This window comes from Phycomyces blakesleeanus, assembly GCF_001638985.1.
Source record: "Phycomyces blakesleeanus NRRL 1555(-) unplaced genomic scaffold PHYBLscaffold_22, whole genome shotgun sequence".
Lineage (NCBI taxonomy): Eukaryota > Fungi > Mucoromycota > Mucoromycetes > Mucorales > Phycomycetaceae > Phycomyces > Phycomyces blakesleeanus.
In genome coordinates, this window is record NW_017265155.1 from 261,959 (window position 1) to 277,637 (window position 15,679).

Below are 15,679 nucleotides of genomic sequence, written 5' to 3' on the forward strand. Positions count from 1 at the left end.
TGCACATTATTATCATTATAAGTAACAATAATTGTTTGTTGTTGTTAATGAATGTATATCATTGGTTTACATGCATCTTTTGCTTTCTTTCTTGCTTAATTGGTTGTTTAACTGTTTAGCTGTGATTCTATTTGTACATACAGGTGGATTTTGAGTGAAAGACTCTGGATAACATTTACTTTCTTTTTTTTGATATCAAGCACCAAAGCTAAATATATATATATATATTAGAAAAAAGTCTAAAGGTACTAAAGAGAACAGAAAAAAGTTACAGGCTTTTTAAAACCATGACCTTTATTATTATTATCTTTTAACAAGCATATCGGCATGTGAAAGCAAAGAGGTACACAGACAGTGTGCAACATCTTTCCCCAGGTTTTGTTTTGTTTTGTTTTGTTTTGTATATAGAGCATATTCTTTATGAACATAACCACTGGCTCTGAGACTTTAACTTTTGAAGAAGATTTTGTTATATAGTAAGGTAAAACCACGGGTACTTTAACGCTGATATATGAAAATAATATAGGTGAATGTATGTTTAATGTATTAATCTTTCATCCATAGTTAGACAGATTTTCTCACGCGCATTCTGATCTGTTGGTCATTCATTCAGTTCTATATATATATATAGCCTTGACTTCAAAATGATTCAGGGTTGCTGTAGTTACAGGCAAATATTATGCTTTGAATTTGTGGTATTATCCAACAAAGATCCAGATTATGTTATTGGCCAGGCTTAAATCTAAATTTTCTTTGTAGGAAGACCTCTCCCATGCTTCTCCAATACTTCCACCCCCTTCTCCTCCTTCTTTACTTCCCTTCCCAGCCCAATTCAACCTGCCCACTAATCTTGAAAATATTGATCCCAATAACACTTCAATCTTTGTAACCTTATCCCATTTATCATTTACCCTCTTTTTGGGAAGAAAATTGATCACAACCTTGTCCTTAAACCCAGAAATGCAATTATTGTAGTATGAACCAAAATTTTACCTTTCTTTTTTCTTCTTCAACCTTCAAGAAAACTAGAAAAATAAATGAATCTTTATCATATTAACATATGTTTGAATTGGAATCATACTCAAGTGTAACAAGGAAATCAAAAACAAAACAAAAAGTGAATGTTAAAAACACACAGACATATATTTTTCAGTCAGAGTAAATTATCCCCTACAATCACACAATCACTAACGCAATCAGTAATGCATCTTATACGTTTCTTTCTTTTCTGGCTTATATACCTTGAATATATTTAAGAGAATGATCCTTATTACTCTGGATCATCATAATTCTTCAATTCACATCAATCTCTCATTCAACATTCCTTTCTCCATTTAGGGGACATTTATTTTCTTTGACAAAAGGATTAGTAAAATAAACCACATTAGCTTACATTCGGGCCGTGTAAAAGAAAGAAAGAAAAAACTTCCTAAATGAAGGAAAGGTTTATTAGAGATATTGCTTTTAGAAAGTGGCCCTTGTAAAGACTAGTTTATTTTTTAAAGTAGGATATGAATACATTAGGATCATCTATGATCTATCTATTTTGTACAGATATATACAGTAGTGTGTGCGTGTGTATTGAACAAGATAAAAGAGTATTTTGACAAGGTAAGCAGTATATTTTATCATTTGTATTCCAAATTAAGAAAAAAAAGAGAGAGAGAAAAAGGAGTTCCACTGTCATTTTAAGCGTGAGAATATTATTGGAAGCCTCAATTCAATTTTATCTATTCAGTTAATCCATCATCCACAGCATGAAAGATATGGTAGCAATAGTGATAATTGCAAAAGATACAAATTTATATGTATCCAGTACATCATATACATTCATGAATAATAATAAAAGTAATAATATTCTGTGCATTTGTGTATATACTTTTGCTTTTTTGGCTGATATTGGAAAAAATACCACTTTTCTTCGGCTTCTTCTTGTGAATTTTACATGTAATTTATTAAAGTTTGCAAGCTCTGGGATCCATTGCGTTTACTTTAAGATTTTACTCTTTTTTCTTTTATTTTTTTTTTAAAAAAAATATTTATTTATTCATTTATTTAAATTATACATACATGTGCTATGTATAGATTTTGGGTATAGTGCATAGACCATAAAGAAAGAAGAAATACATGAAAACAAGGTGTCTAATGTCTTATACATTATCTTGAATCCTATCAAGGTTACAAGAATCATTCAATAGTAAGAAGGATAAGTAGTGCAATTGACAATAATATCAAGAATATGAATATGAATATGAATATGAAAAAAAAGTATTTAATCAAGTGCAAGTGCAAGTGCAATTACAATTACAAGTGGATATATATTTAATACAGCCCTTTTCGTTTTGTTTTTGAAACATAACAGTACAATTATCATTATAATTATAATTATTATTGCCATTATTGCATTTACCATTGACATTGCCATTGACATTGCCACTTATCATTCTAATAATTATACTACTATTATTATAATGGTTATTTTTTTCCCACGCACAATTTCTGAAAAAAGAATAATTTTCGCACGATTAAAAGAGAGCCATCATTTTATTCTTTATTCTTTATATTTTCTTCTACTTTTTTTTTCTTCTTTTTTCTTTCTTTCTTTCTTTCTTATCAACCCCTTTTCTGCCTCTGCCTCTGCCTCTGCCTTTGCCTCTGCTTCCTCTTTCTATCATACCTCCTCTTCTTCCCTCTTTTTATTCATTTTTAAATCATAATAATGTTGCGTGCACGTACATTGATCAAGAGATCTCTTTTACCAAAATCCTTGATCCATGTTCCTATCTTACAGCAGGTAAATCCATCGCAAAAATACAAACAAACAAACAGAAAAGAAGTTATGTCAACAAAAGAGTAGTAATAAAACAAGAAAACAAGCACAAATACAAGTATTTTGCTTTTGGTTTTGGTTTTAAATTTTATAAGCCTATAACCTATAATTGTCTTGTTACTAAAAAAAAACATAAAAATAAAATTAGGGATCACAAAGATTATACAGTGCGGCTGCTGCCAAGGCAGTCAACACCAACAAACCGGCAGAAAAGAGCCTGTTAAGCCCAGAAAAGTTTATCGGAGAAATGTCTTTTATCAAAGGCACACAACCTCTCAAAGCATACCGCGTAATGGATCATTCCGGAAACCTCTTGAACGAAACCGAACACCCAGGACTTGATAAAGACCAGGTGCTCAATCTCTACCAGAAAATGATTCAGCTCAACGTAATGGACGGAATCATGTATGATGCCCAGCGCCAAGGCCGTATCAGTTTTTACATGACACATTATGGAGAAGAAGCCTTGATCGGTATCGCGGCTGCTTTAGATTCAGAAGATGTCGTTTTTGGACAGGTGAGCGAAGCGAGGGTGAAGCGGGGGTGATACAAACAATACATTATATACACATACATTGTAATTCCTATGTATTAAATACTAAATATTAAATATGTATTTGCAGTATCGTGAGGCATATATGTTTCTTTACAGAGGACTCACGGTCGATGAGTGTGTCAGTCAGTGCTTTGGAAACGAACTGGACATGAACAAGGGACGTCAAATGCCGGTCCACTATGGTTCAAAGAAATACAATTTCCAAACAATCTCATCGCCACTTGCTACACAGATTCCACAGGCAGCCGGCTCTGCTTATGCGCTCAAGATGGCCGGAAATAGAAACATATCTGTGTGCTTCTTTGGTGAAGGAGCAGCGTCTGAAGGTGATTTCCATGCAGGACTTAATATGGCTGCCACATTAAGCTGTCCAGTTATCTTTATATGGTAAGTATGACAGAAGAATATATATATATATAAATATCAACCCCACAATATATATCTTATTATATATAATACGTATAAATAATTTCTAAAAAATAATAATAATAATAAATGAATTCTTTCTTTATCTCTTTTATGTATATATCTATAGTCGTAACAATGGCTATGCAATCTCTACTCCTTCTTCCGAGCAGTACAAGGGAGACGGTATTGCCTCTCGTGGCCTAGGTTACGGAATTGACACAATCCGTATCGATGGCAATGACATCTGGGCCTGTTACAACGCCACCAAGAAAGCCAGAGAGATTGCCGTGACTTCTAACAAACCGGTTCTTATCGAGGCCATGACATACCGTGCAGGCCACCACAGTACCTCTGATGACTCGACAAAGTACCGCAACAAAAAAGAAGTTGCGGACATCATCCAGAACGACAATCCAATCACAAGACTGAGACACTATATCGAAAACCACGGCTGGTGGTCTCAGGAGGACGAGGATGCCTGTCGCAAGCAGGCCCGGAAGACCGTCCTGGATAGTTTTGCATCGGCCGAAAAGAAGAAGAAGCCGGCGCTTGAGAACCTGTTTACGGATGTCTATGATGAATTGACCCCGAATCTCGAAGCACAAAAGAAAGAGTTGCGAGAATTGATTGCCAAATACCCAGAGTATTATCCAACTGATGAATTCAAGTCTTCCATTTAAAAAAAAAACGCCTCACAAATCCTCCCTTTATTCTTTCCCTATCTCATAACATATTATATATATATATACAAATTTAGTAAAGAAAGATTTTGGTTTAGACAATTGGATATATAGAGATAATCTCAACTATATATATATATATATTAATACGCCAATCAATAAAGATAATAATTACACTAATATTTCTTATAAAATTAGAATTTTATTATATATTTTATATATATAATATATATATATATATATTTTGGGTATTTTTTTTTGTTAGAAATAATAAGTATAAAGAAAACATATATAGATTGATGAACAATGAAAATAATAAATAGTAAAAGGTATATTATAGTATAGTATATTATAGTAAGAGTATTAATGTATGTATATAGATAAATGTATCTTAGGAGAAGTTTAATCTGGCTATTTCCAGTTCATGTCTTAGTTGATTAATAGTGTCGTCTTGTTGCTTTACTTGGTATTCCAATTGATGTTTCTTATTAGTTAGGCGCTGATACTTTTTTTCCATATTGACTTCATCAGTCTGCATGGCATCGATCTCTTCAAGCAAGATGTGGATCTTTCGTTCTATGGGCATGGGGTTGGTATGAAGGTTCGGAAGAGGATCTGTAGGATAGATATACTCCTCATTGTCGAATTGTGTATGGTGATGTACAGGCGAATCATACGACAAATGAGCAACAGAGTGTCTTCTTTTATACAGTTTCTTCTGCTGTAGAATAGGATGATGCTCATATTCATACTCATAATCATAGTTATTCTGGTCTTTGTTTGTCAGTAATTGTTGGTGTCGGCCAAAGGTGCCTGTGAATCCAATGAATTTCCCAATCGATATCTTGCGTTTCAGACATTTGATTTCTTGCTCGGCCATCCTCAGACAGTCAAGGGTGTCCTGCTTGTCTTGGAGACACATGAAATACTGGTCTCGCTCTTTGTTGACACACTGTCGAAGTCTCTGGGTCTCGCGCTCCATTAGTTCGAGCATGTCGCTTATCTTTGCAGAGTTTGCGGTCGTGGATGGCTCACAGCAGGTCCATTCGTCATCATCATCTTCATTGTTGTTACTGTTACCGCCGTCAATGTTATCGTCCATATTGTCGGGTTCTTCTTCAATAAAGTCAGGGGCAACCAAGAGAGTTGTCTCGAACACTGTTGTCTTTCTGCGTTGTTTCTGAGCCGGAGTTAGTTTAGGACGTTCCTTCTGGGAGGTCAACAAGGCTGAGGGAACAAAGGAGTCGTGTGCGACGGATAAACAACGAATGTTTGACTCGTTCTGCTGTTGTGCTTTGTGCTGTGCTTGGTGCTGTTGATGGTGCCTAGTCTTCCCGTCTGGCGAATAACAGCCGAACAAAGCTGTCGGTGGCTCACAGGATCCTATCTGTAAAGTTGTATGAGAGGAGTCAGACTGGACGACGATGTTGTCAGGGGTGCTGTTTTGGTATCTAGACTGTGGTTTCTGTTGGTAGTTTGGCCACGTAGTACTATTGTCGTTGTGTGTTTTTGAGATCCAAGAGGCTACGGATCTTTTTGACTTTGACAAAAAGCGAGTGTTTAATGTTGATTTAGGATATATCTGGGCACTGTTTGCTCTTGATGCCTCAGAAGGAAAAGAAATATGATTTTCTATAAGCTGCTCCTGTTGTGATTGCTGTTGTGATTGCTGTTGTGATTGCTGGTGGTTGTAATATTCAGATGGACTATTGAAACTCTGGTTGAGACTATGGTCGAGACTGTAGTCGATATTCTGGGGTGTGCTTGTAGAGGGCGATGTTTCTTGGAATATATCCATCAGATTATCAAGTGTATTTGATCTGGATCTTCTGGTATGGCAAGGTTCTGTTGAGGATCTTTGCCGTCGCTGCCTAGAGGCTGTAGGGACGGCGTCTGTTGGGCATCCATTGGTTGGTTCTACTACTACCTGGTTAACTGATAGGTCAGACTTTGAGCGAAAGAAATTTAAACGCATTAGAATAAGTATAGCAGACAAACAGGCATCAAAAAAAATCTAAAAATCTAAAAATCTAAAATCTAAATAAAAAAAATTAAAGAAAGTTTTCTTAATATTAATAATAATGTTTTTTTTTTATGTAAAGTGTTTAAGACGACTTTAGCCTTGGTACATCACTATGGTTACACATACTGTTAAACAAGAATATATATATATTTTTATTTTATATATAATATTTTGGATTTAATTGATAACATTAATAATGGACTATTAATGATTAATGTTTAATACTGAACACTAAATGCCAATCCTTCTTATTACTCTTCTTTTTCTTCTTCTTCCTCTTCAGATAAGCAATAGTGACTATATAGCCATATAGACAGAGATGGCTTCAATTTCAAAAATAATATCATGCCTTTTCCTATTTCCTTTTCAATCTACACTGAGAACTATTATCTTTGAAGAAATTAGTTATTAATACTGATACTGATACTGATACTGATACTGATACTGATATTTTTCTTTTGGGATATTGATAATCGTAGTGTTCTGTAATGTGCTGTAATGTGTTGTGCTGTGCAGCAATGCAAATATGCTCATCAGAACAGTAGAAACAAGAAAGCATGTATTTGGATTTTAGGTTGAGAATCCTCAGGTTTTCTCCTTGATCAAATAAATAAATAAATGAAAATTGCAACCCCCAAGAATTTTTTTCTTTAAAAAATAAATATAAAATAACCGCCATTTTGTAATGATGCCATAAAAGATATACAAGAAGAATAAACCTCCCTAAATCCTTTTTATCTATGGTTTTTTCTATATAGTTTATAGTATAAAAAAAAGTACTTTGATGTGCATAGCGATCACTGTGATTTGCGCCTGAGCACAAACCACTTTGATGTATATATATATATATATATATCTTTTGGTCAGGGAGTAAAATCCACGAGTATGATATCTATACCTGAACGCGTGGTGAATCTTAACATACCAAAAAATAAATAAATCATTCACTCTTATGTATACTTATAGTGTATACTTACAGTGTGGGTATGTGTTTAAGAGGTGCATACATTAGAGTTTAACTTCTACTTTTATCTCTATATCGCTGTCTATCTTTCTCTTTCTCTTTTCCTTTTACCCCTACTTTTACTTTTGCTCTATTATATCCAAATATTTATATACACATATTCTGTAGCTCCTTTCACATATTTTGCCCGCTTTTTTTTTTGGTTTAAATTTTTATTCCTACTTCTTCTTTTTTCTTATATATACAAAAGAGACATGAAACCTAAAGGCACTTGACATAGATACATAGATAGACACATATTAGAAATCTTGTAGACCAAACTATATATAGAATCTTTTAATTACAAAATAGAAACCAATAAATAATAAACAGAGAGAACCAAAATATCAAGGGACCTTGTCTCTCATCACACACACACACACATATATATATATAGAGAGAGAGAGATATTGCATCTAATGACTCTATTTATCGTACCCATAAAAGACATATGATTTCATTTGAAGCAATCAATCTGACGCTGTGCAAATAATAATAATAATAATATAGATAGATAGATGGGAACAAGAAGAGGTTATGCACCAGATAATCTTGTTTTTAAAATGTTAAAAATTATAACAGAAAGAGTTCCAAACAAACTAAAACATGGAAAAGTTAGACAAAGAGCTTTTATTCAAAAGTCATTTGAAATCATCTTATTTACAATATCCTATCTACTCTTACAAAGATAACAAAATACAAAAATAATACATTAAATTATAGAGCAGAGCAGAACAATGCAGAACAATGCAGTGAAATGTTATATTATCTAATGTGACTGGAGTGGACAGACTAAAAGTTCAAAAAAAATTGATTTCAAAATGACTCTGACTGGCTAGTTCTTCTTCGATTTCCTCTTGTATTAAGAAGAAGAGTATGTTTTCTTATAAAAGAGGTATACAATAGTATTTAAAGTCTAGAAACCCCTTCGAATAATAGATTCTTTACATTATGGAAAAGACAGTACTATGAACATTTGATTTTATCTAACATTCATTTGAATTAATTTTGAACTTTTTTTTTTTAGTCTGTCCATACCAACTACTATGTGGACTGGATATTCTCTCTATCTCTCCACTTACATTCATTACTTCTTGGTAGTAAAGGTCTACTGCAAAGCAAGTGCATATGGTCGCATAAGATTTCTTCTATTTTCTTCTTATTATGTCTGTATCTTGGCTTGCGCCTCTTTTGTATAAAGAGCTGGTTTATTATCTCCAACAAAAGATCACTTTAAGCTCAATTCTTCTTTTTCAGGTCTATTCAAGTCCGGTAGCCTAAACGAGTACTACCACCTTTTGGAAAACACTTTAAGAAAATTCTGCCATCCAGGGCACTTGTAGAATGCAATCTGGCTAGTTGCCATACTGTTTTAAGGAAGAACGTTCAAGTTGTATAGGGTCTAATTCCGGGCTACTAGTAACCTCAAGAATAGGAAGATTATTTTGGCACAATTGAAGATAAACAATCTACATACCCGAGTAGAACATTTAGACCAAGCTCAAGCTTACTACACCACAGCTATACAGGCAAAATCACGGGAATTATTGGGAAAATAGTTGTCATGATACCAGAATAGAAGAGAATTTCTCTATTAGCATCATCTTTACTTATAGAAACATCTGGCCCGAAACTTTGGGCATAAAAACCAATGTCAGTGGGTGGGACAGTCCATGTCTCATATCATTATTAATACCAAAGTTTGGTACAATTAAGCAAATTTACCTGCAATTTTCTCACCATCCAAGGATTTAAATACCCAGAAAAATCACCCAAGACATGAATCCCATTGCTAGTAAGAATAAATAAATTTGACTTGCAGAAAATGATGTATTTCTTTTTATTTTTTCTAGTAGTATAAGAGAAAATCAGACGAATAATTACGAAGCTGTCTTCAAGATATATAATATAATACAAATAGGGAATTATTTTGTTAGTCATTGATACATTATGAATATCTATATCAAATATTGGAAACTTTTAATTCCAGGATGTCCATTTCATTGCCAATGAGATGAAACCGTCAAGCCCCTCCCTGGGGGAAAAGTATCTTTAGTAGCACATCAACCCCAAATATTATGGATACGAATACGAAAATGTCGAAACTCGGGACCGTTGCTAACTCATAAGGATGGCATGGTATGGCCTGTCATGATGTTTCCACCACCTTATAAAGGTTCCATCAGAGAGCAAAAGAGATGATACGCAAGGGAAATATTGTCTAAAATCTTATCGCATTTTCCTGGTAAATTCCCTTTGAGAAGAAGGAGAAGAAAAAAGCAATCTTTTGTCAACGGGTTAGCTCAATTAGTATATCAAGCTGAATAATAAAGAAATACAAAAAAAAAGACGGTTAATGATGCAGATGTTGATACTAGAACTTTTTCATGTCTAGTCTATAAGAGCATCAGTAAGTACCAAAGCAGTGATTTAAAACTTCCTCTGTACATGCAGTGAAACCATGCATGAAAACCGGGAGTTTAACTAATGCTGCCTTCAAGACATACTATCTAAAGCCTATGTATTAAACATGCTCGAGACATAAAATATGACAGAAACAAATTATTTACAATAAAGAAAAAAAAGAATAAGCAAATGCAAAATATGGAGCGGTTACCATTCCAAATTCAACATTGAAGAAGTAATTCCAAAGTCTTTTTATATATATTTTTTTGGTTTCATAGTTTATTCCTTCTTGTTATTCCCACCATTTACTCGCAAAAAGCTTAGTGCTTACAAAAAGAGTATAAAGAAGACGGACTTAATACATCTATAAAATACGCACACATTACATACATCACATACATTAAACACAAATATTAATGCATCTTAGTTTGTGGGGCGGTAAAATATAAGGATGACTATGCCTGATTGGAGCCTAAAGTGATAGTCTGTCCGACCTTGTGGCAGAATAATTTATTCTGTAATCTTGTTTGTAAGGCCTGTAGTGTTTAAATGATACTGGGGCCGCCAAAAAAGTTAGTCTCCTGTTGGGCTGCAGGCGTTTTTTTTTCTTCTTTTTTTTTCAAATTTGTGCAGGTTACTTCTCGTGACATAACAGTGGACTTTATTATTATATACTATATTATGCCTAGTATCGTCATGAATGGTAACATCAAAGACATTTATGTATGTAGTTAGGTAGGTAAGTAGATAAATAAGAAAGAAAGAAAAAAAAAGTAATATATACATATATGATACATGTCTTTATATATTATTGGCTATACTTTTTGTGTTATTGATTTGCAGTGCCTTTTGTATATAAAAGACCTCTTCTTGTATACATTTATTAGGAATCAATTATACAACATAGGACTGAGATATTAATCAAACTAAAAGATCTTGAGATGGCACAATTATATTTAGATTAATATTTTTTGTATGTGTTTATTGAGGTTATTCGGGATTTAATAGAGTATGGTCTTGGTATCTCTAACTATATCATCTTCTTTAAAGTATAAACATATTGGTATTAAGGCTTAAAGGTGTTTCTTGTTGTTGTCTTTTAGTGCAAGAGAAAGAGCATCGAGTCACAAGTACAGACTGTTGGTGATATTTTCCTCAAATATGTATACATTTAGGTATCCATAGATACATACATATATATATATATATATTATCCCGCCCTTCTACCTCAACAAAGTTTGGTACACAATATGTTTGTTGTGGAAAATCCCCAAATCTTGTGCTTTCGATCACTTGCTTCTATCAAGACAAATTGGTGATGTGTAAATGTCTGGCATTTTGGAATACAGACATCCCTTGATTTGGCAGCTCAGTACAGCCAAAACAAGACACAATGGTCATATGTATTATATATATATATATAATACATATGACCTGTAATAATTATCGAGAATTCAACACTGAAGAATGGGATTGAATCTTTTACCTTTTTCTTTATTTATTTATTTATTTTCTTTGTATCTAGATTTTCACTAACCCGTCAACTGAAGCAGCAACAATTGGATAGAAAGTCTTTGTTTGTGGGAGGTTATTTTTATTTTATTTTTTTGGGCCAGCGAAGCAAGAGGATGTACCAAAAGTTATGGGGATTTTAGGACAAGCATCCCAGTCATTGTTGATGTTGGTCGTAGGGTAGGGTAGGGTAGGATTATGAAATTCTAATAATTTCTATAGGTATTCAAGGATCACTTTCTACCTACCTGCCTACCTACATACCTACATACATACATACATAATAGGCTGTACATGATACTAATATTTACACATATATCTTCCTACTGTGTAGACAACAGGACGATCTTCTTTAGAAAGAGAGCGAAAGATAAATACCAGATAATAATAATAACATCTATGCAGGTTTGTTGAACCTTCAATGTGGCGCTCTTCCCCTCCTTCCCTTCCCCCCTTACCCTTCCCCTTACCCTTACCCCCCCTCCTCTCATCATCCTCTTCTTTGTATTCTTCGGCGTGGTCGTCTTTTTCTATTGCTATTGTCACCAATACTACCGTTATTCTATATCCCAATTTATTTATTTTCTTTACTCTCACTATCTTTCTTCCTCTCCACACTATATCATAACATATCATATCATCCCTCTCTCAACTACTTTGTCACTCTCGACTACCCCTCTTCTTCTTCTTCTTCTTCTTTTTTCCTTGCACGCCAATTGCCACATTCCCCGCACTCGGCACAGAATATGGTCAGAGATTTGATATATTCCAAATTTGTGTGCCTGAATAAAATATATTTAGCTCAGTTAAAATTAATTAACAGATTGATAATCCAAATGCAAAGTTTATCTAAAAAATTTGAAAAGAGCAATAAATATATCTTTATCTTTGTCTTGATTAATTTGACACCATTGCCTTTAAATGGGTCATAAATGTGTGCCTAATTGCCTTGTTTGTTCTCTACAGAACACAAGAAGAAGAAACTCACTTTGGATACCTTGAAATAAGCAATTAAGGAAACATTTCTTTGTTCGTCTAACCAACCACACGTTACATTCTATTGAGTGATCAGTATGTTTTCATTTTAAAAATACACTTGATTTTAATATCAAGTAATGTACCTGAATATTTGTATTTCTTAAGAAATTATATATATTAAAATTAAAATAAAACGAGTATTTGGATAACACGCCTAGATAGATTGCTTGTGTACTATTTCAAACCTGTGGTACACAAATGGTAATATATATATTTCTCTCCCTTGACTTCAACTCTATAGTCTGATCTTCACTTTATTTTCAATCGTTCCCCCCCTCCCCCTCATCCTTTCATATATAAATATGCATACATTGACGTGAAACAGGTTATTTAACTTTTTTTTTTTTTTACTTTTTTCGGTATTTTGAAATTACTTTATAAATTGAAACATTTCAGATGTTGTGTGCATTATTATTATTATTATTATTATTATTATTATTAGTATTAGTATTATATATTTATATATATTGAAAGCAGATTTGAATTATAATAAAAGAAAAATTGAGTTAATAAGAGTATTGCGATTAGGGGCTATTGAAAGGAGTGCAAGGTAAATGTATATATATATATACATCTAAAAGAGAGAATAGAATAGAAGAAGAAGAAGAAGAAGAAGAGAAGGAGGAGGAGAATAAATGACTAGGAAAGACAAGGAGGTGAATATGATGTGAATATAAGAATAGAGGTGTATGTAAAACAAGAATTATGTGGATGTTAAAGATAGAAAGGGAGGGAGAAAGCTTATTGTAAATTATGGTCCAAGGACAATGTGCTGTTTCTATGTTTCCGAGCAGGTAATCCTAGGAGACGGATTGGTTGATCCGAGTAATCTGGCGCCAGGTTGAAGCACTTTTTACTTGACTACAGAGCCGAATAAATTTATATAAATAAATATTACACTAGGAACAAATATTAATGCATCTTACTTTGTGGGGCGGTAAAGTATAAGGATGACTATGACTGATTGGGACCTGAATTGATAATCTGCCCGACCTTGTGGCAGAATGGCTTATTCTGTAATCTTGTTTGTACGGCCTGTCGTGGTCAAAGGTTGTCGGGTCCGCCAAAAATTTGGTCTCCTGTTGGGCTGCAGGCGCCTTTCTTTTCTCAAATTGGTGGAGGTCATTTCTCGTGATATGACAATGGGCTTTATTCTGTGCCATAAGCTGTCTGGTCTTGTCATCAATTGCAACATTCATTGCATCGAGTCGCTCCTTTTCTTCCATCAATGCTCGATTAGCAATTCTCAACCGAGAAGCCTTTTCTTCAAGTTCAGCCAGCGAATGTGGCGATGTTCGTGTCAAATAAGAGTTGTCTCTTGGAATATCTCCACTGCAATTATATATATATATATATATATGTGTGTGTGTGTGTGTTTAGATGGGTAAACAAAATAAGTAAATATAATATATATATATATATATATATTATTATTATTGTTGTTGTTGTTTTGAGAGAAAGATATATAATTAATTAATAGCCAAACATCATAACAACAAACAAACAAGCAAACAAATAATAAGAGCAAGAAAGAGGGCATATTATATCATATAATATTATAAAGAAAAAAAAAGAATCTTGAAACATACATCCAACGGACATGGTTCTTTGAATTCTTCTCGATTAGACGAATGCCTTCGAGTACATTTGTTATGTCGTATATGCGTCTTTTCTGGACCTTGAGTTTGTCTGCTGCTTTGTTGAGGTCGAGATCACCATTTGTGCAAGAGTGAATGAGGTCAATAAAATGTTTTGTTATATTGCCAAGTGAGAAATCTTGGCGACGGGTTGACGAAGCGGAAGAGGAGGAAGAAGAAGAGGAAGAGGAGGCTGGTTCATCGGTTATGAACTGTGAATGGGTCGGGTCTTGAAAATGGCCGTCTGATTCGGGATTGGACAGAGAGTTATTCATAGTGAAAATAATATAAAAATAAAAATAAAATGCAGTAGTTGAACCAGACAGATAGTAAAAATAATAATAATAATAATAGTAATAATGGTGGTATTGGTGGTAGTAATAATAGCAGTAGCAGCAGTAGTAGTAGTAGTAGTAGTAGTAGTAGTAGTAGTAGTAGTAGTAGTAGTAGCAATAGCAATAGCAATAGCAATAGCAATAGCAATGGTTTAATAATAGTAGTAATATTTAAAGGATAATAATAGTAATATGGGTAGTAAATATGGATAGCAATAGTGAAATTGAAAGCAGACGAAACAAAAAAGAGGAAGGAAAGAGAGTAGGGGCAATGGTTTAAGTAGAAGGTCAAGGGAAGAATACCATGAAATCTATGCTATAATACCATTGGGTCTACAACGATGTGAGATCTGCATACACTACACACACACACACGCACACGCACACTACACACATACACACACTACACACATACACACACACGCGCACTAAACTACACTACACTACACTACACTACACTATACCCAAATACATACATACATACATACATACATATATATATATATATATATATATAATAGTAATATTGATATGTTTAACCCTCTCCTCTATCCCGCCCCACCCCGCTCTTATTCCCACCCCTTCTCTCTCTCTCTCTTTCTTTACCTACCTCTCACCCCCTCCCTTTCAATCTCTTTCCTTTTCTCCTTTTCTCCTTTCATTATATATATATATATATATTGATCTCATTTATGAATTATTTATCTTGTAATTGATAATTGATTATCTCGAGTATATATATATAAATATAAAAGAAGTATAACGATAATGAAGGGTATCTTGTATATTATACTTTTATATAAAATAAATAAATAATAAGAATCGAAAAAGAGGGCAAGTGTTAATAGAGGATGATCATAAAACTCTTTATGTTTTTCACCTTTCATTTTAATTCAAATGGTTACAAAGTGTCAATCTTACATGAGTGTGACAATCTATTTTGTATTGCATTGTATTGTATTGTTTTCCCCACCTTTTTATTGATTGATTGATTTATTTATTTATTTTCTTGTTCTTCTTTTATAAAATAGTGCATATTATATATGTATATTACTCCTGAAATAAGAAAGAAAGGTTATCAAGGGAATATACATTTGGGCGGCTACTTTATTATGGTTTATTTTATTTATTTTTAAGGTACAGATTTATATACCAAATAGGCGTTCTCCTTTCCTATGTATATAAAAAATAAAGAGTAAAATCAGAAGCATAATTATTGTGATTGTGATTGTGATTGTGATTGTGATTATT

At 33.4% G+C, this 15,679-nt stretch overlaps 3 protein-coding genes across 3 annotated transcripts; 1 reads left to right on the forward strand and 2 right to left on the reverse strand.

Moving 5' to 3' along the window:
* Positions 1–3,122: 3,122 nt before the first annotated feature.
* Positions 3,123–4,474, forward strand: PHYBLDRAFT_156180 (hypothetical protein; the record flags this gene model as incomplete). Its single annotated transcript, XM_018433471.1, has 3 exons — positions 3,123–3,347; positions 3,454–3,773; positions 3,922–4,474. The coding sequence occupies 3 exons, from the start codon at positions 3,123–3,125 to the stop codon at positions 4,472–4,474; spliced, it is 1,098 nt and encodes a 365-aa protein (XP_018287231.1).
* Positions 4,475–4,865: 391 nt separating this feature from the next.
* Positions 4,866–6,449, reverse strand: PHYBLDRAFT_172447 (hypothetical protein; the record flags this gene model as incomplete). Its single annotated transcript, XM_018436806.1, has 1 exon — positions 4,866–6,449. One exon carries the CDS (start codon positions 6,447–6,449, stop codon positions 4,866–4,868), a length of 1,584 nt encoding a protein of 527 aa, XP_018287232.1.
* A 6,748-nt stretch (positions 6,450–13,197) lies between these two features.
* PHYBLDRAFT_172448 (transcription factor E2F/dimerization partner) lies at positions 13,198–14,368 on the reverse strand (the record flags this gene model as incomplete). The annotated part of the gene is made up of 3 exons (XM_018436807.1): positions 13,198–13,317; positions 13,383–13,788; positions 14,046–14,368. The coding sequence occupies 3 exons, from the start codon at positions 14,366–14,368 to the stop codon at positions 13,198–13,200; spliced, it is 849 nt and encodes a 282-aa protein (XP_018287233.1).
* Between the last annotated feature and the right edge of the window lie 1,311 nt (positions 14,369–15,679).